General features: G+C 41.9%; 1 protein-coding gene across 1 annotated transcript in view; it reads left to right on the plus strand.

The window, feature by feature from the left end:
- Positions 1-10,209, plus strand: part of AASDHPPT (aminoadipate-semialdehyde dehydrogenase-phosphopantetheinyl transferase) — a 36,984-nt gene extending 26,775 nt beyond the window's left edge. The window contains exon 6 of the mRNA XM_063330275.1: positions 2,120-10,209. Coding sequence (XP_063186345.1) covers positions 2,120-2,278 — 159 coding nt within the window. The 3' untranslated portion in view covers positions 2,279-10,209. The remainder of the gene's footprint in view (positions 1-2,119) is intronic.
- The last annotated feature ends 15,429 nt before the right edge of the window (positions 10,210-25,638 follow it).

A 25,638-nucleotide genomic window follows, 5' to 3' on the forward strand; every position in this document is an offset into this window, starting at 1 on the left:
GATGTAAACTGCCTTTGAGGATTTACTGTGGTAAATCAGTGCTCAAATGTATCACTGTCACACACCTTAAAGTTATCTTAGAGAGAATAGGCATGGTATCAAGAGTTATGATGAAAAGCCTTTGAATCAAGAAAAGTCTCAAAGGCATACTTGTCCACTGTCTAAAGTTGTGATGACCTGAATTTCATTAGCTCAGTTCACTGAGAAAAGGTCATTTAAAATAGGACAATTGAGCATTCTGTGACTCCCCCTTTTCAGGACTCCTGACAGGAATGTGGAGGAAGTGGAAGTGGCCTTCTTTCTTTCTAACTGTAAAAAAGGATTCTATGTGTTGCCAGATGTGTTGAGAGGAAAGGTGTTCTACATCTAAGTTTAAAAAAATGGAGCGTGTAGACATTATGCAATTGCTTCAGGGTTGTGATCAAGGGGTACAGGCTCTTTAGGAAGGACAGGCAGGGAAGATGAGAGGGGGAGTTGCCCGAGTTGCCTTTTGTGTAAGAGAGTAGCTGGAGTACATGGAGCTCTGCCCGGGGATGGATGAGAAGCCAGCTGGATAGCAGCCTTGGAGAAAAGGCACTAGAGGTCCTGGTAAACACCAGACTGAACGTCAACCAGCAATGGGCCTTTGCAGCAAAGAAGGTTAACGGTACCCTGGGCTGCATTAGATGAAGTATTGGCAGCAGCTTGAGGGAGGTGATCGTTCCCCTTTACTCAGTGCTGGTGAGGCCACACCTGGAGGACTGTCCAGTTCTGAGCTTCTCAGTACAAGAGAGATACGGACATACTGGAGAGAGTCCAGCAAAGGGCCACAACTATGATTAAGGGACTGGGACATCTCTGTTGTGAGCAAAAGCTGAGCGAGCTGGGACTGTTCAGCCTGGAGAAGAGAAGGCTAGGGGGGAATCTTAGTAACGTATCTAGATGCCTGAAGGGCGGGTGTAAATTAGACACAGCCAGGCTCTTCTCATTGGTGGCCAGTGACAGGACCAGAGGCAACGGGCACAAGCTGACACACAGGAGGTTCCCTCTAAACTTCATGAAACACTTCCCCCTCCCCCCCCCCCCGCCTCTGTGAGGATGACTGAGATTGCCCAGGGAGGTTTTGGAGTCTCCATCTGTGGCAATATTCAAAAGCTGTCTGGACATGCACCTGGGCAGCTGTCCCTAGGTGGCTCTGCTTGAGCAGAGGTGTTGGACCAGATGACTTTCAGAGCCCCCTTCCAATCTCAGCCATTCTGTGATTACCAGACATCAGTATTTGCTCCCCAAGAAGTTAACAGTACCTTAGCCTGCATCAAAAATGTGTCAGTTTGTATGACATACACAATAACCCACCTGCAGAATTTTATCTAATATAAAACATGGAAGAGTATGTTGCTTGGGCAAATGCCAAATTTAGAAGGATCTGCTTTATTCATGTTCAATTCCTGCCGCTGTACTATTTGCCCTGCTGTCTGGAAAGAATTACACTTGCAGATAGCTTACAGCAGGCTGCACAGTAACATGTGCTCAAAAAACCAAACCTTTTTTTCTTGAAATGTCGTTTTTCTTGAAGTGATGGGATTAACACAGACCATGACACTTTAATATCTCATTCTGCATTTAATCTGGATTTAACACAGGGAATTGTGGGTTGCTTGTAACCGCTTTTGTACTTAAATAGCACGAGTTTGACAGAAGCATGCACAACCTCGGTGATTGCTGGTGCTAAAAAGAGTATGCTTAGGCACACCTCTAGTGGAATAAATCAACATGCTATCATCTCAAATAATCATGTCTGCTGGCAAATGAAGTACAGTCGGTTTGGGTTTGTTGGTGGGTTTTTTCTTCCTCTTTTCTGGACTTAAACACTCATTCTGTGGTATTTACAGCATTCTGTGTCCCTCGTTCTTTCAGTTTTCTAACCTGAGTTTCAAAGAAAAACTTGCTTTTCCTGTGTGGCCTCTTAACATGCTTTTATTAGTTACTGTATAGCCTAAATTAGGGACAGGGACATTGGTCTCAACTGCAATATTTTCTTCTTCAATAAGCAACGTGTACTTTAAGCTGACAGGAGAATATTGCAGGAGGAAAATTGAGATTTATTGATTCATGTAATATTAATACGTATTTTCCTTAGGTATCTTCCGTGGACCCTGACCAACCACAGTTTACATTATTGACTTTTGAAGATTTAGTTGCATCTGGTATTCCAGTTGCACCTGAGGATTCTGCATATTGGGATAATTTTTGTTCTAAACAGGAGAGTCCAGTGAAACAGAATTCACATTCAAGATAAGAACGCTTGTAAGAAAAAGAAAATTGTCACAGTTGTTATGCTGAAGTGTGGGAATAAGTGTACATGTGTAAATGAGACATGTTTTTCCTTATTTAAACTAACAGTCTGATTTTCACCTTTTTAAAATTGTCGTTCTTTGTCAATATCTTAAGGAAGATGCATGTTTCTCCACTGAAGGAATTCTGAGTGAAAAGCGTAAGCTGACCCCATGCTGTTTTGCTTTTCCATGCCTGTGGTTCTTACACTTCGATAATTACCTGCACTAGGAACAGGGAGCAGAGTTACAATAATGTTGATTAGTCAACAAGTGTTTAATATATAAAAATGTGTTTCTGCATTTCATTTATGCTGAAGCTTAAGTTACGATTTTGCCTTTTCTCTTACAAAAAATAGTAGTTTTATTCTAAGATGGATGAATAAAGCCAGAAGAATTGGTATAAATCCTTTTGCTGTTACTATATGGTGCTATATGCTACTATTTGGTGCATGCATTTGTACAACACTTTGTGTAATGGCAGACTGAAGAGGTCTATAGTCTTGGAACTATATCTGTGCAAAACTAGTTTGAAGCAGGGAATTAACTTTTAAGCATTTTGCATCCTTTTCATTTACAGTCTTCGATAATTAAAGCTCCCTGTGTGTAACTTTGGATTGGATTTTTAACAGTTCTTTTTGTATTTTTTCCCCTCAGCAATAGATAAGAGCCAAACAGCATTTCAGTTTTCCTAGATTTGCATTTACATGTGTATTGTCCTAGACACTGAGTCATGGGGAGAGGGGAGGAAACAACAAAAAACCCCTATTTACTTCTTTCCGAATAGTCTTGTAACATCTGAAGACAGAATATTTTATTGTCTTACAGAGAATTAAAATTTCTGGAGAAGATCTGTAGATCTCGAGTGCTCCTTTAGAGTATTTTGTATTCTTTTTCAAAACAAATCCTCTTTCCTGCTTTATCTCTCACTTTTCTTTCTAGAAGTCGTAGGTACATTATGGTCTATCTAAATGTAACGAAACGTACTGAACAGAATGAGTCATACCAGATGGAATGATTTTCACAACTAAAAAGAGTTAATTTCTGTCCTACAGTTAAACATAGGTCTTCAGTGAATTCAAGTTTGTGTACAACTCCGCTGCACCCCGTATTCTGACTAAAGGAGAATCTACTTGTAACCTTTGAAGCCATGCCTTATTACAAAGATAAAGAAAAGGTTTTGAGAGAGAAGGATATGAGTTTTACAATATTATACAAGCTTTTGGAGTTTTGCTGTAGATAATTCTGAATTCAAATATGCTGTTAATCTTTCCTACTTCCACCAGTTCTGATTAATATTTTTATTTCCATTCAAATGACTCTGTCATGTTGCATGGAAATCATAGTTTTTGGTGGTTTGCTTTCCAAAACTGCAAATCAAGGAAGCAGTGACTTTTCTCTTCAGGCTCCACAGGGGTTATGTTAGATGTTCAGTAACTTCAAATCTGAAGTTAACAGAAATATAGAATAATTCATATACAAATTGTAAGTCCAGTATTCCAGACGGTAATGTTTTGTTTTGTTTTGTTTTGTTTTTAGTTAAATACAACTTGCAATAAATAATTGGCACTTCGTGGAGGCCAGAAAAGGCTATTCAGTGGATATGTAACAGTATCATTTACTGGGATAGGATATTTTTAACTGATTCAGTTGATTCTGTCTTATTCTGTTCTACCTGAAGTGTACTATAATCCTAGATGGCAAGCACATGAAGGTGCTTAATAGCTGAGATAACTAGAACCGTTGCCAAGCTGAAAGGATGGACTTGCTCTGCCACAGGTTTTTGAAGTCTGCAGAATAAGGAGGCCTATTCAGAGTATGATTTGATTCTTAGAGAAGCAAGGAGGGAAGTAATCAGAAACGCCACCTTGGACTTTTGGAGAGCGGAATTTGGTCTTTTCAGGAGCCTGCTTGACAGAGTCCCTTGGGAGGCAGTCCTGAAGGGTAAAGCTGTCCAGGAAGCCTGGAGGTTTTTCAAGAAGGAAGTCTTAAAGGCACAGGAGCAGGCCATCCCCACGTGCCGAAAAACAAGCTGTTGGGGAAGAAGACTGGCCTGGCTGAACAGAGAGATATGGTTACAACTCGGGGGGAAAGAAGGAGAATTTATGACCTTTGGAGGAAGGGGCAGGACACTCAGGAAGACTACAAAGATGTTGTGAGGCTAGGTAGGGAGAAAATTAGAAGGGCCAGAGCCCAACTAGAGCTTAACCTGGCTTTGGATGTTAAGGACAATAAAAAAAGTTTCTATAAATACATTAGTAATAAAAGGAGGACTAAGGAGAATCTCCATCCTTTATTAGATGGGGGCAGTAACATGGTGACAAAGTATGAGGAAAAGACTTCTATGCCTCAGTCTTTAGTAGTAGAATCAGTTGTTCCCTGAGTACCCAGACTGCTGAGCTAGCAGATAGGGGCAGGGAGCAGAATGAAGCCCCCGTAATCCAAAGGGAAATGGTGACAGAGGGATCTGCTCCATCACCTGGACATACACAAATCTATGGGGCCGGATGGGATCCACCCGAGGGTACTGAGGGAGATGGTGGAAATGCTCACCAAGCCACTTTCCATCAATTACCAGCAGTCCTGGCAAACTGGGGAGGTTCCAGTCGACTGGTCTCTAGCAAATGTGACACCCATGCACAAGAAGGGCAGGAAGGATGATCCAGGGAATTACATGCCTGTCAGCCTGACCTCGGTGCCTGGGAAGGTCATGGAACAGATCATCCTGTGTGCCATTATGCGGCACATGAAGGACAACCAGGCGATCAGGTGCAATCGGCATGGGTTCATGAAAGGCAGCTCCTGCTTGACAAACCTGATCTCCTTCTATGACAAAGCGACCCGCCTGGTGGATGAGGGAAAGGCTGTGGATGTTGTTTACCTGGACTTTAGTAAAGCCTTTGGTACGGTTTCCCACAGCATTCTCCTGGAGAAACTGGCTGCTCATGGGTTGGATGGGTGTGCGCTTTGCTGGGTAAAAAACTGGCTGGAGGGCCAGGCACAAAGAGTGGTGGTGAATGGAGTTAAATCCATGGTGGCCAGTGTTGCGTGAAACGGGGCCAAGCGGTTTTGGCAGAAGATAAACCCCCTTGCGTTCTAACACTCCTCACCGAGGCGGGAGGCTAGGTGCAGCTAGGTTTAAATTCTGAGTGATGCCCAATTCAGCACTATCAGTCCAATCGCGTTTAATATGTATTAAACTACTACGATTTGGATACGCTAATAGTGGACTGCACCTTCAGTCTAGTCGTGCTCCTGAACTAGCACGGCCTCTCTCAAGTTTTGGTCGCGTTCAGTGAGAAAGCGAAACGACTAGCTACTTAAACAGTGCAGTTTATTTAAACAACAGATATACAGGTTCTTTAGGATTGCCGGTGATAAACACACTGTCTGCAAAGCACGTGCAAATAAGGATATTGCTAAGTATACAAACGCGCGACAAAATTATAAACGATACAGCCTGGCTATAAATGTAGGGTAGAGATTCTCTAGAGAAATTTCTAAGTCCCCGAGAAAGCGCTCGGTGTAATCAAAGTCTTACCCAAAGGCGTCCCTATGGGGGGGAAGAAAGGCTCAGCCCGTCGACTGATCCCGGAAATCAGCGGTGGAATTCTTCGCGATGGTGTCTTCCCTGACATCCCCTCTCTCTCGGGCTATTTTTATATTATTTTTTTATCTTCGAAGTGGAGTTTGAGTGACTTTAGTCATACGTACTTTTATTATGATTAATGTATTCAAGGAGGAGTGTTCACACCTCGGGGGCGGATAGCCTCCGGGATGGAGGTGTGTTTTGGTACATTGTGGTGAGCAAAGTTCGCACAAAAGGACAGCATTTCATCAACATTTGATGAAATGTTGGCTCGGGTAGCGTGTAGGCCGCTTATCAGTTCCGTAGTACCATCTCGTCCCCATATCTGCTATTCCTCACAAAGGAAGGCCACGGAACAAGCGTGTTCCGTTCCATCCCTCGTGTAGTTTCGCAAACAACCTTGTACAGGGAATCACAGATGTTGCATTCTTCATGTGCTAGCTGCGGCTGTATTCTACCTCAGAAGCCTCTTGATTTTATGACTTTCCTTAATGTGTGAACAATGCTGTATTTTTGTATTCTTGGCCAATTTAGTAATTATTCCACAGCCAGTCATGTGTGGCGTTCCACAGGGCTCGGTATTGGGGCCAGTTCTCTGTAATATCTTTACCAATGATCTGGATGAGGGGATTGAGTGCAGCCTCGGCAAATTTGCAGATGACACCAAGTTGGGTGGGAGTGTCAGCCTGCTTGAGGGTAGAAAGGCTTTGCAGAGGGATCTGGACAGTCTGGATCAATGGGCTGAGGCCAATGGTACGACGTTCAACAAGGCCAAGTGCCGGATTCTGCACTTGGGTCACAACAATCCCATGCAGCGCTACAGGCTTGGGGAAGAGTGGCTGGAGAGCTGCCTGGCAGAAAAGGACCTGGGGGTGTTGGTCAAGAGCCAGCTGAATATGAGCCAGCAGTGTGCCCAGGTGGCCAAGAAGGCCAACAGCATCCTGGCCTGTATCAGGAGTAGTGTAGTGAGTAGGACTAGGGAAGTGATCATCCTCCCTGTACTCAGCACTGGTGAGGCTCCACCTCGAGTACTGTGTCCAGTTTTGGGACCCTCACTACAGGAAAGACCCTGAGGTGCTGGAGCATGTTCAGAGAAGGGCAATGAAGCTGGTGAGGGGTCTGGAGAACGAGTCTTAGGAGGACCGGCTGGGGGAGCTGGGGTTGTTCAGCCTGGAGAACAGGAGGCTGAGGGGAGACCTTATCGCTCTCTACAGCTACCTGAAAGGAGGTTGTAGCAAGGTGGGGGTTGGTCTCTTCTCCCAAATGACAAGCAATAGGACAAGAGGAAATGGCCTCAAGTTCTGCCAGGGGAGGTTTAGATTGGATATTAGGAAAACATTTTACACTGAAAGGGTTATCAGCCATAGCAGGCTGCCCAGGGAAGTGGTGGAATTGCCATCCCTGGAAGTATTTAAAAGACGGGTAGATGTGGTGCAGAGAGATCAGGTTAAGTGATGGTTTTTGTCAGAGTTACGTTGATGGTTGGATTTGATGATCTGAAAGGTCCCTTCCAACGTAGAGAATTCAATGATTCAGTAAGAGGCTGGGGAGTACTGAGCTCTATGGCTGGCTGGCTGTTAAGTGGTCCAGTATAGGCCATTCCTCACCAGTCACTGAGGACCCCATCAATTGCAGATGTACCAGCCAGTTTAAATTGCCAGCCTTTTTGCTGGGACAATGAAATGAATGGCAAATACGGTGTGAGATGAATACAGAATTTTCAGGGGGTAGATTTCTGGGGGTGAAGGAGTTCATTTCATATTAGAGATGATATATTTTTGCTTGGTGGCAGTGTCTCAAAACAATTTTTTCTCTCATTGGAAAGAGTTTAAAAAGTATTAATGAAATTATTTATAATATTGCACTTGCATGTAAGGAGAGGACAAACCAATTTTGTTAAATTAGAAAATTACACTTGGTTTGCTTGCCAGGAGTATGTAATTTTCAGGACTATATCTAATTAGAAAGGTTAGAAAAACAAATGAGTTTGGTTTGATTAGCTTTCTATGAAATAAAAGCATCGTTTCTAACAGACCAGACAGAATTGTCGAGAAGATTGCAGTTCCTCGCATTATAATTTTTTCCATGTCTTTGATTTACACTGAGCTATTTGAAAAATAAGATTAATCTCTCTCTTTTTCTAACCTTAGGTAGCAATAAGGTTAGGTGATGATAATGCCTTGTGAAGAGCCACTTGAGTTAGGTTGTTTAGTGTTAGTGCAAATGGACAGAATTTTTACACTTGCTCTACCACTGTGGGGAAGAGCAGCTGTATACTTATGCAATTATCAGCTAAAAGCATGCTCCTAAAAGGCCAGCAGGACACTGACTCTTAATGAATGTGAGTGAATGTTTTTCTAGGCATCTGTGTACTGTAGAGGCATATATTGAAATAAATATTGGTAGCATGTTCGGATAAGTTAATGTACTCTCACAGGTCTTAAGATTTCTTTTTTATTTCACCATCACACTTTCCCTTATATAAAAAATTGAGCCCTGTATCCACATATGGCTGTCACACAGGCTTCCTTGCATTTCCTCAGAATATAGTTGTAATGTCCGTAGAGTGTCTCTGCCATCTCTAGAAATACTGATCCAGCACAACTCCAGCTTCCCTCCCTAGTTTGGCTTGTTGGCCCAGTCCAGTGCAGATGAGCTGACCTTTGCAGGTTTCCCGTCACTCTTCTATCTGCAGGAAACTTCCCAGTTATGTCTAGAAGCCCTCTGGCATTCAGGTTCCATCCCCAGAGCTCCATTCCTTTATCTGTTTTGTTTCCTTATACTGCCCTACTTGTGACCATACCATGAACCTGGATCCTAGAGGGTAAGAAGCTGCAAAAACACAAGCTCTGCTCCACATGAGCCTTTCCCAGCAGGGGCTGTGGCTAGGTACTCATTTTCCGGATGGAACAGGAGGGGCCAGCCTTCCTGTTTCTTAAAGGACAAGTTTAGATCTTAGATGAGATCAGCTGCCCTAGGCTACAGATCAGCCCAATGTTTATGAGGAGTAACTATTAACATTCTCTGACGTAAAACTAAAAAATGTTTTAAAAATTTTCCGTCTTCAGTCAACAGATTGGGAAAAGTGAATAAATGTGGTTTAGTTTGGACATTTTATCTTGTTCAAACCTTTGTGTATCTTTCATAGGAATTATTTGAGTGGATTAGGAACTTCAGGGGATAAAACTGTTCAAGACAATTTGCATCTGTGTGACAAGGGGCTGGTGCCATTTGATGTGAAAATCTGTAACTTGAAAAAGTGGATCATATGAATTCACTCTTGGCCTTTCACAGCGTCCATAAACCTATGCAAGATGTATAGTGTTACTATATTATGATGTCAAATGCACTGATGTTAATGAAATGTATGTACTTCATGTTCCTCCAGAATACAGATGTTTTGGATTGCTCTACACTGTATAGAAAATGTAGGCATGAAAATAAGTTCTGAATTCTTCTCAAGAGAGACAACATTTTAAAAGGTTTTTTTTTCAATAAGTCTCTTTTTGTAATATGTTATTTTCTGTCGCTGTACATACATTTTTTTTTTTTTTATGGCCAGATACTATGTATGACTCCTGTTTCTGCTAAGATTGAGATTAATTTCTTTACTGAAATAAAAAGTGGGTTATTTTGTGTTTGCGTTCTGATTTTGTGTTGCCTATTTATGGTTCTACCTTTGGGAGTTACTTTTTTAATCTCAGCATTATTTAGATCCAGACATAGGTGGAATTGCTGAAACACTCACCTAAGACTCTTTTGTTATTTCTAAAACAGTTTAGGGGAACACAATATCGTATGCTTCTAGTGACGTCCTTTAGATGAATCATGAAACAAAGCTCTGGACCAGCTGCCCACTCTGTGGCATCCTTGTAAGACTGGATGTAAGAAGAGTCTGTTCAAGTCTTTCTTCTGGGACCACTTGCTGGTTTCTTACTGCAATTTTAATTTAATAATATGCAACCTAGTTTCTTGACATAACTATGACATAATATTGGCATATTCTACGTTAGGGTAAGTGTCTCTTCTTTTGGTCAAAATTGCAATAGTGTGAGTCTTAATGCTTGTAGGAAGATACGTATTTTCAGATACAAAGCTACTGCCTTGCATAGTGGTACTTGCACATGTAGGGAAATTTCTGCAGAATTTTTTTTGGAACTATGTTGTAGAACAGAAAGGTTCTTCATGTTGTAGTAGGAGCTTGTTCACACAGAAAAAGCACTTGGTTTGCACAAGGATTTTCTTTAAAACCATTGAAAAATCGGTTTGGATTTATAAGTGATGTAAACAGTAAGAAAATGGGTATTTCATTTGAAATGCATCTTTGGTCTGCCAACATCTAGAGGTTCTTGGACACCTTTATTTCTACTTTAGAAAGGAATAAAGAAGCACTGTCATATAACAAGGCATTAGAGAAGCTGCTCAGTAGCCTTTTTATAAAGAAGTATTCTTCATACCGCAAATAGAAAAGTATCTGCAGTGAGTGTGTATAATCTATTAGGTAATAGTTTGCATCACTACTAACAAGTGAATAATTTAATACATTTTAATACATTATAAAGCTGCCTTTTTATGTTTGTAGTGGGTGTCAGCCCAATAAGAGAAAGAATGGTTTGGGGCATGGTGGATCTAGATGCGGTCACATCCAGCTCACTCTACGTGTAAGTAATGAAGTCTAGCTCTTCAAACTAAACTAGGTGGGAGCTTCTAATGATTAAAGGTTGTATCCAGTGTCTGTTGCAAAACACGTGAGCAGTCATGGCAACAGGGTACAAAGCCCCAAATGTTTTACTCTGTCACAAAGGTCTTGTTCAAGTGCTAATTTCAGACTTTGATTTCTTGTTTCTTGGCTGCTAGGAATCTTACTGAGTAGTAACCCTGCCTGTGTCAGCCTATAACCACCTGATCAAATTTGTTTCTGAAAGGGGAATATGTTTACCTTGTGCTGAGGAGGATTCTGAAGGAGTTCCTACCTTTTAATCAAAGTTGTAGTCCTATAAATAAATAATTTTAAGTCATTGGTTTGCAGATGTGTTGAAGGCAGGTGCACTATCTGACATGAAAAGTGTATAGGTCCTGCTGAAGGCAAGGATTTTTTTTTTTTTTTTTTGAAGTTTCAAGCTTGGAAGTCCTGTGTTTTGAGTGTACTTAGAAGTTTTGCCAGGCTGCTTGTCAGACATGTCCCAGGGATTTAGCTTCCTGCACTAAGGCTGCTCAGGATGCTCGTCAGGCAGCCCTAACACCAAGGCTCCCAGCATAAGCGAGATGCAATGCCAGACCTACATGCAATACCAGAGCTTGGAAGGACTGATGGAGCTCTGGTAAACGGTAAAGTTCTTACGAATGCCACAGCTCTAAAGGGGTTGGGTGGGGTTTTTTTCAGGTTCATATTTTTAGGTTTTGATAGCTGTGTTGTAGATATATAAATGTCTCCGTTTGGTTTTGGTTATTACCACGTTAAGTTAATCAGGCGATATTCCACAAGGGCACTGGGGTTTTGATTGTGTTAGGATTTGAGGATTTAGCTCAGTGTGATTGCTGTTGATAAATTTGCCTTTTTTTGGTAAAGCACCTGAATAACCTGGGGCATCAATTCCATCCTGTTTTGGCATGTGTTGGGGTGCCTTATGCTGTGCCCTTGGTACCACAGGACCTCTAACACATCTGCCTGGGGTACCTTTTGCTGCAACAGCTTTTAACGGGCTAGTCCCAGCATCCTGAAAATTCCTGCTGGCAGGTTGCTGTCTCTGAGCTGGCAAGAAAACGTTTTGGTATCATTACCAAAAAGTGGTGCAATGTTTCCCTAGTAAATTAACGGAAAAGGTGAGTAAAGGAATTATGTTAAGGCCTTAATGTTGTACTGCAAATAATAAGGGGAAATAAATGTAAAAGACAAGTTGAAAGTGTATTAATGCTAGCTTTTAACTCGCAGAGAAGTTGTTAGTTCTGCTTTGCTCTAAGGTCTGAAAGCAGCTGAAATTATTTCAATCCTTTTATTTGGGTTTCTTTTTTTTCCCCTCAAGGTTAAATAGTAGTAACCATATTACACACTTTCAAAGTTCCTGTTAATGTTTTCCAGCTAGCTATCTAGTGAGTTTCTCTTGTCACAGTAGTCCAAAGTTTCCAGCCTTGTTCGGTGCTCTAAGAAATTGCTTTCCTTTAATCTTGGAAGTTCACTCAAGTAGCCAGTCACTTCTGTTTTATCTATGGGAATCTCTGTCCAGAGGCAGAAGGGAGGAGCTCAGGCTGCTCCTGAATTCACATACAGGTCGGCCGCTCACCCGTTCGCCTGCTCGACCATGCCCCGTGTGCCCGGGATCCTCTGTGCCTGCGGAAACTGTTGGCTGCCCAGGCAGGGCGTGTTTGTAGCCCCTTCCATTGGTACAGCAGTGCTACGGGATGGCAAAGGCTGGAGTCGGGCAGTGCATCACAGATGTTCACGTGAAAATACGTCAGCAGAAGGAAGAGCTTGACTGAGCACAGCGCTTTGTCCAACCTGCTGCTGCTGAACAGCCAGCAGTTATTTGGTTGTCCAATGTGACCCTGCTTTGGTCAGAGGAGGAGAGTACATGCTCTTGTTGTAATGGCTCTTAAACTGCGTAATTATTTCTTGAATTAACTCACTCAATTGCATGACATCACTACTTGACGTCACTGAATATTAAACTCTCAGTTGCATGACTGATAATTAGTTTTGATTTATTTTTCCAGAGTTGAAGCTAATGCTTCTGCCCCATGAATTTACTAATGGCTGTTCTTATCACTGTTTGCAATTTTTGCCATAATATCAATGTGCTGCGGGGTTTGGCTTTAAGGCATCATCGATGGCAATCCTACTAACCAGTGCAGAAGGGACTGCGGTGTTGAGAAAGTGCAAAAAGACTAAAGAAAATATAAATGATCTTTATAAATATGATGATAGTTTTTATTTATCATTGCATGGTGCATACTGTGTGCTGTATATGGAATGTATTAAAAATGTCATATATTGTTATATATGAATTTTATCAATTGATTACTTATATATTTATACACATAAACTTATATATATATGTTTGCACACACGCTGTATAGAGTATCTTATATTTCAGTTAAGGATAGACCTGTGTTTTCCTCTGCAGTTTGTATAAGGGTGAGTACCTATATGTAGTAAAAATATGCATTCGTTATTTTTCAGCATAGAGTGGTGTTTGATATATTTGAATGACTGCCTATTGAAATTACTTTGAGTTTGCATTTGAAACAGCACACAGGCAAAAATCTGAAGATAGTACCTTGGAAGTATTTTCTCCTTTAAAGTGAATATCCTGTATTTTCTCAGCTATTTCAGCAGCGTAGTTTTCTGTAATTTATCACCGCTGCCATCAGGTGAGTGGATTCTCAGCCTGTGTATCAGCTGATTGTACAATGTGCTCCTCATCCTCGTTGAGAGCTTTTGTGAAAGGTACGGTGAGCTGCCTATTCAGTGAGGTCACCGGTCTCTTTGTAAGAGAAATGGAATTTTCCTGCATGTGTTAAGTTCAAACACTGTCTACTGAATAGAATAATACTCTCAGCAAGCAGTGTTTACTACCTACATAAAAGCATTTTGTTAATCTTGTGACAGTTACGTGCTCTACAATTAATTAGCTACCTGTACAACATTAGGAAAATGTATAAATGTATTGGATTAATTTTGCATAGTAAAATTGTGTGTGGGTAAAGGTTGTACTTCAGTTGTGTACTTGCTTATTACCATAATTAAAATTCTCATGAGTGAAAACAGCATATTACAAAGAGATTGATCTTTCTGATATCGTTTCTGTCTAATTGTTTGTTAGGATCTTTAGATGATTGCTAATTTAGAATGTTTTCCCTGAAGTGCAGTAGGATATTTATTTGCATTTAAACTGGGGCAGTCAGGCAGCTCCTACTTGCAGAAATCATTGTTATCTTTCAGTCACCTTTCAGGAAAAAAAGAATAGAAAACTGCTCATTGCAGTGGAAGCATGTTGGTTTCAGTTTACTTGGGTAAAGTCAGATATGCTGGCCATATGGCTATGTAACATCGCTCATGTAAATGCCTTTAAGTTATCAGAAAATAAGTTTATCTTCTGAGGCGAGTCTTCAGTTAAAAGAGGGAAGAAAGTAATGTCAGATGAAGGCAATAATTTGTCCCAGAGTAAAGGGCTGCTGAAATAGTGGAGAAACCTTGTATGTGCCAGGAATTTTAAAATCTATCATCTGATTTATTTATAAAAGTCAATTTGGGGACTTCTGAAACAATGTGATAGAATGATTAAGGTTTTTTGTTTGTTTTTTTTTGGCGAGACAGCAGTTTGAGTGCAGCATTGATTGAGTTGTTGAGTTTGTATAAACAGGCTTTTAAAAGGGAAATAAAAATGCAGTTGCATTAAAATTTAAATTTGTTAACGCAAATATGTCTGTTTCAGCTACACAATGGGTTTTAACTCATTTTTTCTCAGACTGCAGTCTGTTCATCACTGACAGGTATCAGAGAGTTGCTATGGGTGTGTAGCATGTACACACACACATATGCATATATACATCATATATATATATATGATACACAGATAATGAGCTTTAAAACCCCTAGAAACTAACCCCATCTTTCTTAATAACCAGGAAGTACAAGAAAAGAGCTTCAAGAGCGAGTAATACAAACGGTGCAAATACATTTGTCTGATGCTAGAGACAATTTAAGGCCTGGCAGTGGGGAAATTAAAAACATTGCCTTGAAGAAATAGGAGAAGGAGCAGATTGAGACATAATTTTTTTTATCTGTTTGAAGCTTTTATTAAAAATACATGAATTAAAAAATGTGTAAAGGAGCGAATATAGTTAAATAACTTTTTTTTTTTTTCAGTGTCATTAAATGATTGGTACTTTGTATGAGGGAAGTTAACAGCAGAAACCCAAGAAATAAGACTGCATTGAATTTATTTTCCTTTAGCCCAGGGGTCTTAAGGGCTTTTCTAGTCAACATCCAGTGTAAGAATGGAAAATCTGTGGTAACTTTACAGTACATGCTTGAAATACGTTTGAGTTTCTAACGGGTCTTTAAAAGAAGAGTACAGATGTAACTGTTTCAGAAAACAAATGCTTCTGAAAAAGACTTTTGACATTGTGGTTTGACAGGTAGAAAACCACCTGTTACTAGAAAATGTGTTGGCATATCACAGCCAAATAACTACTGTGTCCTGCTTTGAAGAGGTGATTCCATCATCTTAGTCCTAAGACCATGACAGTGGATGTTGTCTAACTCAACTTCAGCAAGGCTTTTGACACTGTCTCCCGTAACATCCTCGTAGGTAAGCTTAGGAAGTGTGGGTTGGATGAGTGGACAGTGAGATGGGCTGAGAACTGTCTGAATGGGAGAGCTCAGAGGGTTGTGATCAGCAGAGCAGAATCTGGTTGGAGGCCTGTAGCTAGTGGTGTTCCCAGGTCAGTGCTGGGTCCAGTCTTGTTCAACATATTCATCGATGACCTGGATGAGGGGACAGAGTGTACCCTCAGCAAGTTTGCTGATGACATAAAACTGTGAGGAGTGGCTGACACACCAGAAGGTTGTGCTGCCATTCAGCGAGACCTGTACAGGCTGGAGAGCTGGGTGAAGAGGAACCATATGAAGTTCAACAAGGGCAAGTGTAGGGTGCAGCACCTGGGGAGGAATAACCCCAGGCACCAGTACAGGTTGGGGGCTGACCTGCTGGAGAGCAGCTCTGTGGAAAGAGACCTGGGAGTCCTGGTGGACAACAGGATGACCATGAGCCAGCAATGTGCCCTTGTGGCCAAGAAGGCCAATGGTCGCCTGGGGTGCATTAGAAAGAGCATGGCCAGCAGGTGGAGGGAGGTCATCCTCCCCCTCTACTCTGCCCTGGTGAGGCCACATCTGGAGTACTGGACTCTCCAGTTCCGGACTCCCCAGTTCAAGAAAGACTAGGAAATATTGGACAGAGTCCAATGGAAGGCTATGAAGATGATCAGGGGACTGGAGCACCTCTCTTGTGAGGAAAGGCTGAGAGACCTGGGTCTGTTTAGCCTGGAGAAGAGAAGACTGAGAGGGGATCTTATCAATGCTTATAAATATCTAAAGGGCAGGCGTTGAGCATGGGATAGTGGTGCCCAGTAACAGGACAAGGGGCAACAAGCACAAACTCAGTAACACAGGAAATTCCATCTGAGGGAAAAACTTGTTTACTTTGAGGGTGGCAGAGCACTGGAACAGGCTGCCCAGAGAGGTTGTGGAGTCTCCTTCTCTGGAGATACTCAAAACCCGCTTGGATGTGTTCCTGTCCAACCTGTTCTAGGTGAACCTGCTTTGGCAGGGGAGTTCGACTAGATGATCTTTGAACGTCCCTTCCAACCCCTACTATTCTGTCATTCTGTGATAAGGCACAATAGCAGAAGTGCTGCCTATGTCTTCTCCACCAGTTAGCAGTACAGGTCCTGTAGGACTTACACAAACTTACTCTTGGTGTCTGTAAAAGAACATTATTGGTAAAAGAATGATCAAGAGGATAAATTTTAACAAAAATCTGAATCCAAACTCCTGTGAGGTCTTCCATCCTGAGATGCTGAGGATGGACGACTGTCAGCTTTTATACGCCCGCTCAAGATGATTCCCCGGCTCTAAGGAATCTGATTTCAACCGCAGGACACTGAGTCAGATGTTTGCCCATTGCAGGACACAGGGCTTCCCTCCTAGGCTTCAGGAGGGTCTCTGAGAGCTCTGATTACCCAGGAAAAATTGGTAAGAGAAGTGAGGCACCCAAGGACTGCAAACCAGCCTAGCACCTGAGCTGGTATCAAACAAAACTTTGGAAGAAGCAGCTTTACTTCTTAAGGTAAGTACAGGGGCACCTAAAACCTGATTCTATGTAGAATGGTTTATAGTGTAATCTTTGTGGTGAAAACCATTGATCTAAGGTTTATAGATTCTAAAATAAGACTCCAGTCTGTCTTTTTTTCTTTAATGGACGTTGAAACACACACTTTCTGTTAGAAATGGTACAGACAACGGTGCAGCTGGGAGGTAAGAACTAAGGAGTGTTCTGGTTCTGGTGGTATAATATTTTTCTCCCTTCCTCCAGCTTCCGAAGTGTAACATTTCTGTATCTCTAATATGACATTTTCTTGTAATTTTGTATATGACTTTTAGTTTATATTTTAGGTTTAAAATGGCCTTGCTTCTATTCTAATCAAGAAAGAGCATATGGGTATGTTTTAACTGGGTACTTGCTAGTAAAAAAGTGTCATTTAGAATCAGTCTCTGCCTGTTGGCTGTATTTCTATGCAACCGTAATAAAATCACTTCTTGATGCCTCTGTTTCCCTTCTGCCTGCGTATCGTCAGACGAAACTGCAAGCCCCTTTTGAGAAAGAAGCTGTCTCCTAGTACTTTGTAAAATGGAGACCTGGTCTCAGATGGAGCCTCTTTGCATTACTCTTACACAAATAATACAGGAATAATTGAATCCCACCAATGGCAAACCTAATAATCCAACAGCAGCTCCTTCGAACTCAGACGATGCTGTTCTTGTGCATGGGGGATGATCAGGAGTCATTGTGCTGATACAAGACAGACGTGGCTGTTTGGCTGCTAATACAGTAAAGAGATGGGCATAGACCTTGGGTGGCTCCTGTGAGTGGCAATGTCGCTGTTAGGCTCTTCCACCTTGGCGTGTTGCGTTTCTCTGTCTAACCTATAGGTGGTTTTCAGTTGAAATTTCTAGACGGTTTCATGCCTGCCTGCTCCTCCATTTGAATTAATAAGTCTGTAATGGAATTACAGAATATCTATGCCAGTAATGTTTATACAGCAGGCAGCATGCCAAAGGCTTGACAATGTCATAACTTAATTAAATGTGAGTGTATGTATGAACTAAAAGATAATTCAGTTGTGCTTAGGGTATATGGCCTCTGCTTACCATGCTTTCCTGCTTAACCTACAACTTCTTGGCCAGAATATTTTATCTTCTGCAGGCCACGGTCTCTTTTGTGATGCTGATTACATCCCGAGCCAATTCACAAATACTGTATAGTCACAGCACACTCCTCCAGCACGCTTCTCCTCCTGTTCATGTTCTTTTACTCCTTCCAGTTTAATTTCCCTCTATGGGGGACTGGGTCCAAATCCTTCTTGCAGTGGAGATTGTCCTTCCCTTGGCTGCAAAGCCACTCAGTGCAATGGACGCCCATTTTGCACAAGTGTAATCGAATACCTGCAGTGTCAGTCTCTGGATATTTGTTTCCCCACTTTTATCATTTCCCTTTTCTCCTTCTTAGTTCCTTTTTTTCTCCTAATACACTTTCCTCTTCTCCAATCTAACACCCCTTCTGTTTTTCCTGGTACAATAAATCCACATTTTACTTCCCAGGTTGCTCCCTCCTCCTCCTCTTTTCTGCTATGTAGCCCTTAGATCCCACACAGCCGTGTGCAAGCTACGGAGGTGGGAAGGCGCATCCAGTTAGACTGGCTCAAGCTACCCTGTGACCCTGTTTTCAGGCAGGAGTACACTCATCCAGGTCCTTGCAGAGATGACGCCCACTCTTTTTGGACAGCAGAGTCACAGTAGGATTATGTTGCTAGTTTGGTTCTTTAAAGATCTTTACAATACCCTTGTGAGGCAGGACCTGACATTATAATGAGACAAGAAAAGCATCTGGTTTTGTGCCACATGGGTCTCACCAACTTTATTTTCACCTTTACATGGGACCTTCAGCAAGTCGTCAGTGCATTTCCTTTCTCACTTGTAAAACGGGGTGATACATTTCTATTATCCAGTGGTTTGCCTTGTTTAGTGCCTCAAAGCCCTTGGATTCAAGCTTTTACGGAGATGAAAAATATTGAAAAATTGTTACTCCGGTTGGGTCTATGGGTTTTGGAAAGACATCAATGGATTTTGGAGGCTTCAGTAGCTTAATGTTCAAGGAGAAATCAGCATAATCCACTGTGAAGGCTCCTGAGTGCATCCACACATACTTACTGCCAGCAGAATAGCTTGTAGCTATAGACTATGCCTGAATGGATTTAGATGCCAGCCCATCGCTTGCTTTACCTCTACCAGCCCAGTTAGAGCCAAGGACTCAACTTCACAGCCCCTGTGAGCCCTCTGTAGTGCATTACGGCTCTGCCCCTTCTTCCAGGCCTTCCATGCCTCCATGTGTCCAGCCCTTACAATTAGCTGTGAGCGAATAAGGCAGTTTTTGGGTTTGATAAACTTTTATAACTGTAACTTCTGTCCTCGGATGACATTTAAGCGAGTCTTGCATTGAATCAATTAAAACAGAAATGTTCAGATCATCAGTTTGATGGAAATGATGGAATTACACACAAGACAGTTATGCCTCATTGAGAGGGTTGATACTAACCAAAAGACTGCAAAAACCAGGTGCTTTGCCAAAAGACTTCAAAAAAGTATCTACCCCAACAGTGTGGTAAGTCAAAAAAGAGAGCTGCTTTCCAAGGTATGTGTGAGCAGTCTGATTGCAACTGGAACGTCTGATGAGATCATTTCATGTAAGAGCTGCATAAAGTGTAATTTTTATTCTGAAGGTATTTTGAAATTTGTCAGGACAGAATAATTTGTCAGAGGTATCAACACGTAGTAGATAGCTAGAGGCCACGCTACTAAGCTGTAGTACTTGGATAAATGTTCGTTTAATGTGACGAATAGTTTTATGTTAGCTTAATGCTTTCAAAAGGTTGTTTTGTATTGTAACTGCTTGTAAATGATTTATGGTGTACACCACAGGAATGAAAACAGCGATTAGCTTAATTGTGCATAAAAAGGAAAATGCGTATGATTTTATTGTTTTCTGTAGTAAAGAATAAGTTTCCTATTATTTTCCCATGAAAGTATTTTTCTCCAAAAAATATAAACTGAACTGTTGCTTCTCTTCCATCTATTATCTAACAGAATTATTAGGTCCAAATCACTCATGTTATCTGTGATAGGGGATTGTATATGTAGATATTGACCTTCTGGCAATTGACTTGCATTGGATGGTGAACAAAGCTGTAATCAAAGGAGAATTTAAAAGATTATTTCTAACTTCAAAGGCCACAGTCTCTTGACATAGAACCAGTTTGCTGCGTCTCTTCCATTGGGTGTGTAGGATCTGCATGGCAGCTACACGTAATGAAAAGGGTTATGATCATGGGAATGGGCATGAAGCAATCTAGAAGAACACCTCTGAGGTATTCCATTGCAACTGTGTTCTGTGGGTCTTAAACACCTTTGGGCAGCTTCAGAAAGACCCCAGGAGCTACACCCCTCAGACTTGCCATGTCCAAAACCTGGATGCGTGAGCCTGTGAAGGGAACCCACAACGCAGAACGAGGTGCCTGAATTGCCTTTTCATTCAGTGGTGAGAGTTAGGTGCTTTAATTAATATTCTCAGTAGCGGGCATTTTTGGCCTAGATGGACAAAAATGATGAAAGAAGAAGCGTTATCTTCTCCTCATCCCTGCAGGATGGAGAACAGGGCAATGTATCAGATGGAATCCCCAAGGAAGGACGCTGCAGGTGACAAAGCCCAACGTGCAGAGACCCTAGACCTCATATGCCTGCAGTGTTTGACAAATCAGAGCAGGAGAGGCAAGACAGAACACCCCAGGGCATGCTGGGCACCCACTGAATCTCGTTAATTCTTTTAGTTATCAGGATAAAACTGGCATGTTTTTTAAATTCTGTATTATGTTAATTTTGTGTTATGGTTAATTTTTATAATTCTTAATGTTTTCTTTGACTGGAGAAGGAAGATATACTAAGGTGTGCCTTTACTTGGCTCTGGTGAAAGCTGGCTGGTGACCTGACTCCTTGCAATGGCTCAAGGCCTCTCCAGTGATGGAGGCAAAATTGAATTTTGCTGCAGAGAGGATGAAAACAAAATAATTGGAATGCACTAGCTCTGCTAGAAAATACATCATTGCCGTGTGGGGAAGGTGAGATGACGGGATTACCCTCTGCTTCCCTCCCGTTATTCTGCTATATGGCTGATATAAAAACTTCTTTACCTTCAGACCTTCTCCCTCCCTTTCAGGGGTGGGACACGGGCAGTGACTGGGTGAGGGCTGGGCTGGATACACAGCACGTGGCCACCCTCGCTCTGACTGGGGCTGGGGATTCGCTGGGTTCAGATGGAATCACACAAAAGCAGTGTCTGCCCCTGCTTGCCTGTCAGCAGCGAGAGCTGGCTCACCTGCACACAGCTAAAGGCAGCTGGGTTTTGGGTGATCGCTGAGCAGCGCTACAGCCAGGCATGCAGGAGCATCTGGAAGACTTGATATACACATGGGGTCAAGGGCTTGCGTTGGCAATTGATGCTGGACCATTTCTGCAAATGCCTTACTGTCCCACATCTAAAGGAACAGCATCCAGGTTAACCTGTGGCTAGTTTCTTACTCCTACTTGAATGCGGGAAAGGAGGCAATCAGACAGAGCAGGCAGAGCGATGTGGAATAAGCAGGAGAGGCTTTGTAACTGGTGCCTAAAGGTGTCCCGTAGTCCTTTGTGCAGCAGCATCTGATGGGCCAGATGGGCCAGGAAAGAGTCAGAGCCAAGCGTGTGAGCTGCAGTGTTAGATGGGAGCAAATGAGACTTTCTCCTGTTTGATTCCATGCATGGGAAGGCTCCAGCAAAGAATCAGAAAATTCTTATATCAGAAACTGACTTATAAGCTTATTTTTTCACCCTCTCTGTGACTTGTCTCGACTGCAAGAAGGAGAAACAATTTTAAAACTGAACCTAAGCTTCTGCTCCAATTTTTGTTTTGAACTCAACATAGGCTTATCCTCTCCATCGTGTCAGATGTAATCATAAAAATGTTAGAGAAGTTCAAATAGCATCTGAGAATGCTTTCTGGAGAAAAGACTTTCCCAATTTCTCTTCTTTATTCCATATACTGGGCTTCTGATTACTTTTTAATTTATTTTTCTATCCATGAATTTTTTATTATAAAAATTGTGTCCTTTGAACAGCCCAAGTATCTTCTCTGACTTTCAGTACTTCAATATCATGTATTTTACTCTTGAATTTGAAACAGCCTACAGGATGTGATAAAGGAATAGGAAGAACTGTTCATATAGCTCAGGCTAGGCTTTAAAATGATCCGCAATGCCAATATAAATTTACCCTTAAATTATTTCTATAATGTAGTTATTATTTCAATTCTTGCAGGAGAACGCATTTGCAGTGCTATTGCCAGACAGCTTGCAAATTTTGATGGATGTAAATGAGGACTGATTTACCCTGGATCAGCAAAGACAGCTGTATGGGCAGATCCCCCTCTGCCGCTAAGGTCCGTCAGGCTCAGGGGCTGCCAGTGGGAGTACTGGGGTCTGCCCTGGCTTCTGGTTTCCAGAGGATCTGGAGCTAAGCCTGAGGAGAGCAGGGGCCGTATCCCCTCTCTGCAGGGAGCTCTGGATAGGTCTGTTGTGTGGTCTGTTTAACTCTGTGTTGAATTTACAGTCAGGTCAGTGCTTTTGTACAAGCAGAATTGTACCAAAATCTTCAGCCCAGAGAGGAATGCTCATGAGCTAGGCTGTTACCTTGAGCTTGCCAAACCGTTGAGTTTGTGGCCGTAGAATTCTGTGCTGTGGCTATAAGCTGACTAATTTCTGATGCTACTCATTTCGCTCCTTAAGAAAATATTGATATTTTTAGTTAAATAAAAACAGCTAAAAGACTGTCAAAGAGTCAATTTAAATGTTTTATATTTTCATCTCTCCTTGCCATCAAGTACAATTTAATATTCACAGTTTTGTGGTGCAATCAGACATTCTGTTTTGTGCTTTTAGGGCTGTTGCTCTGATCTGGGGCCTTGTTGTAAACCTGACTGGTTTTATTTTTCTTTTCCAAATAAATAAATACTATGGGCCAGGCTGTTAGCAGGCCCAAATCAGTTTAATTCTACTAAAGTGGAAAGAACTTTGCAGCCTAAAACCAGCTTATAGTTTGGCCCAATATTCTAGAAATAATGATTCCATTCAAAATGCACACCGTACCTGATGTTTTCCAGGCGGGCCTTGATTTGAGTGTAGAAGTACAGGATGTCTATTGCAAATCTAATGATGCATATAAAACAACTATTTAAGCTACGTGGAGCGTTGCTTTTATTACTAGAAGCCATTTAAGAATTCTGAGAACTGCTACTACTTAAGCTGTGATTATAATGTTTATCTAAATGCAAATGAGAACATTGCTGTTTATATAAAAGCTTGTCATTTTGTTTCACATAGTTGGTCAGGGAAAAAGCTTTGATAAGCTTTCTGATAAAATACTTGCAATTTTCTAAAATAAAACTTCAGTCAGGGCAAGAAACAAATAAATTGGGCAACGGGCGTGAGGTTCCTACATTGTTCTTGGAATTTTAAGAGGCAATCTATGGCTTTTGCTTTGCCCAATGCTGCGTTGGTGACAGCTCGGAGAATTACTTCACGAATGTGATTAATTCTGTTGATGTCGATGACAATTGCTTTGGGAAGCGTGTACTGACTTCAGTGGGAACACCCGCTGACATCCAGCTAAGCCTGGCTGCGGCGCTGGTGCTGGTATTGGGAGCGTGAGTTTATTTTGCAGTCTGTCCCAGCGCAGACAGCCTGCAGGAGGCAGGAACAGCTCCTGCACTGCTGCTCCGAGGTGTCTGCAACTGAGGAGTCTGCCATCTTCTGCGGAGAAATTATAGTATTTTTCTTCTTTATTCCTGCAACCTAAGAGTACTTCAGAAGCCTACCTAAAAACGGGAGGAAAGCAGAGCAGTAACTTGATTTGCCTTAGACTAGCACTTGCCAGGAGAAGGGAAATACGAAGACTAATAATTACTAACATTGCCTGGAAAACTGCTTGTCTAAATGGCTGAAACTGTTGTAAGTCACTATTAAACCCAAAGACCAAGTGTTGCTATGGAGATACTATTTCATAAAAATCTCACTTAGCTGCTTTACGTTCACTTTTAAACCATTGTATGTAATTACTTACATTTCCCAGACCAAAGCTACAGAGAGAACTTGGAAACTCATTGCTTTTCTCGGTTCAATCCTCACAGAGCTAGACCTATTGGAATAAAACATGTCTATGAATGTACAAAGTAGATAAGGAGTAACTATTTCTTTCTGACGACACTGGAGGAATTTTTCAGTAAACTACTCTCAGCATTTTCAGATGAAATTGCGGAGGTTAATAAGGGCTGTTAAGACAGAGCTTGTAAAAAGATTGTTTCTCGATGGTTATTTGGAAGCTATTAGCTATAACCTGCGCCATCAAAAATGTAGCAGTTACTGTATGCAGTCTGAATTTTCCATTTCTTGAACATTACTGACAACTGCTAACAATTGCTAAAAAAATTATTAACATTTGACAGTGCCAGCAATAGAAGCCAAGAAGAAGGATCAAAGCAGTCCAGAGACTTACATTTTGCTCAAATAATTGCTCTCCCTCTACTGAGTGAGCAAAGGTTTCTTCAAAAAGTATGAGATATTACATTAAGGGAATTAAAAAATATTAAAATCGGGTGTGAAATCTTATGAAAAGTAGTATCTAAGATGGAAACCAACTGAATTTGCTGAGTTATAAACAACTTCTCCAGCTTGCAGCATGACAAATGACCAGCTTTGCCACTTGAATCGGCATGGGAATTCTGCAGCCCTTCCTGCCAGTTCTGAAATTGGGCAGGCTGCTAGTTAGCTCTGTGCACCATTTCAAAATTGTAGAAAAGAAATGCAACGACATATCCCAAATAAATCCCCAGTATGAAAAGCTGTGCACTTGGGTGTGAATCTTGCCATCTGGAGAAGAACGGTTGTCAGCAGGGAGACGGTGCCTAAAAGACAAGCCAGAGGGTGCAGCCTTGCTGTTGCTTGAGTTCGGTGACAATCTGAAAATGAACCAGTGACCCATGTGCAGCAGCCAGGTTACAAAGTTTTTGCAACTTTTCATGGAAAAGCTGATTATACTAGTGAATATCAAGTAGTTAAATGACACACACATATAGGAGAAAAAGACCACCTCTGTGCAGAAACATTTACAGTCCAAGCATCAAGCCAAAGACAGAAAGTGGAAAAGTTCAGAGGGATGGAAATTATGTTTTTTTCTGATGCATTAGCAGTCACTCCTAGGAACACCAGTGCAGCAAATGCATGGGCTCACTATGAAGTTTCCAAGGGGAAAAATAAAGAAAGATGAACCCTTTGTGTGTGGACGGATCTACGTGCAGCGCTAGTGCCCGGGCTCCTGCTCTGGTACCGAGCAGCTCATCACTTGGCTGCTGAGAGCAGCCCCAGCCACTGCCTGGGAAAGGAGTCGCAGGAGTGAAATGGTAAGTATGAGATGTTGAATAAGCTGTGAATGGTTGCATGGGAAAACAGGGACAAGGGCTTGGATTTTCCCTGTGGAGCTCCCTACTTAGGCAGGATAGTGTTGCAGTCAGGCATCGCTGACATGCTTCTCTTTGTTGTTTAAACCAGCACCACAAGCAGATTATTTCGATGGCAATACCATGCTCACAGACCTAGACTATGAATTTGTTTTTTTCACTTCATTAAGCTCCCTTTCACTCTCTCTGTTAACTAATCCTGAGACAAATCTCATTGCATCCCTTCCCCTCTCCAAAGCACCCTAGTTACAGAGAGGTGTGAATCATAGAATGGTTCGGGTTGGAAGGGACCTTAAAGATCATCTAGTTCCAGCCCCCTGCCCTGGGCAGGGACACCTCCCACTAGACCAGGCTGCTCAAA

Source organism: Chroicocephalus ridibundus, chromosome 1 (assembly GCF_963924245.1).
Source record: "Chroicocephalus ridibundus chromosome 1, bChrRid1.1, whole genome shotgun sequence".
In the NCBI taxonomy this organism is placed as follows: domain Eukaryota; kingdom Metazoa; phylum Chordata; class Aves; order Charadriiformes; family Laridae; genus Chroicocephalus; species Chroicocephalus ridibundus.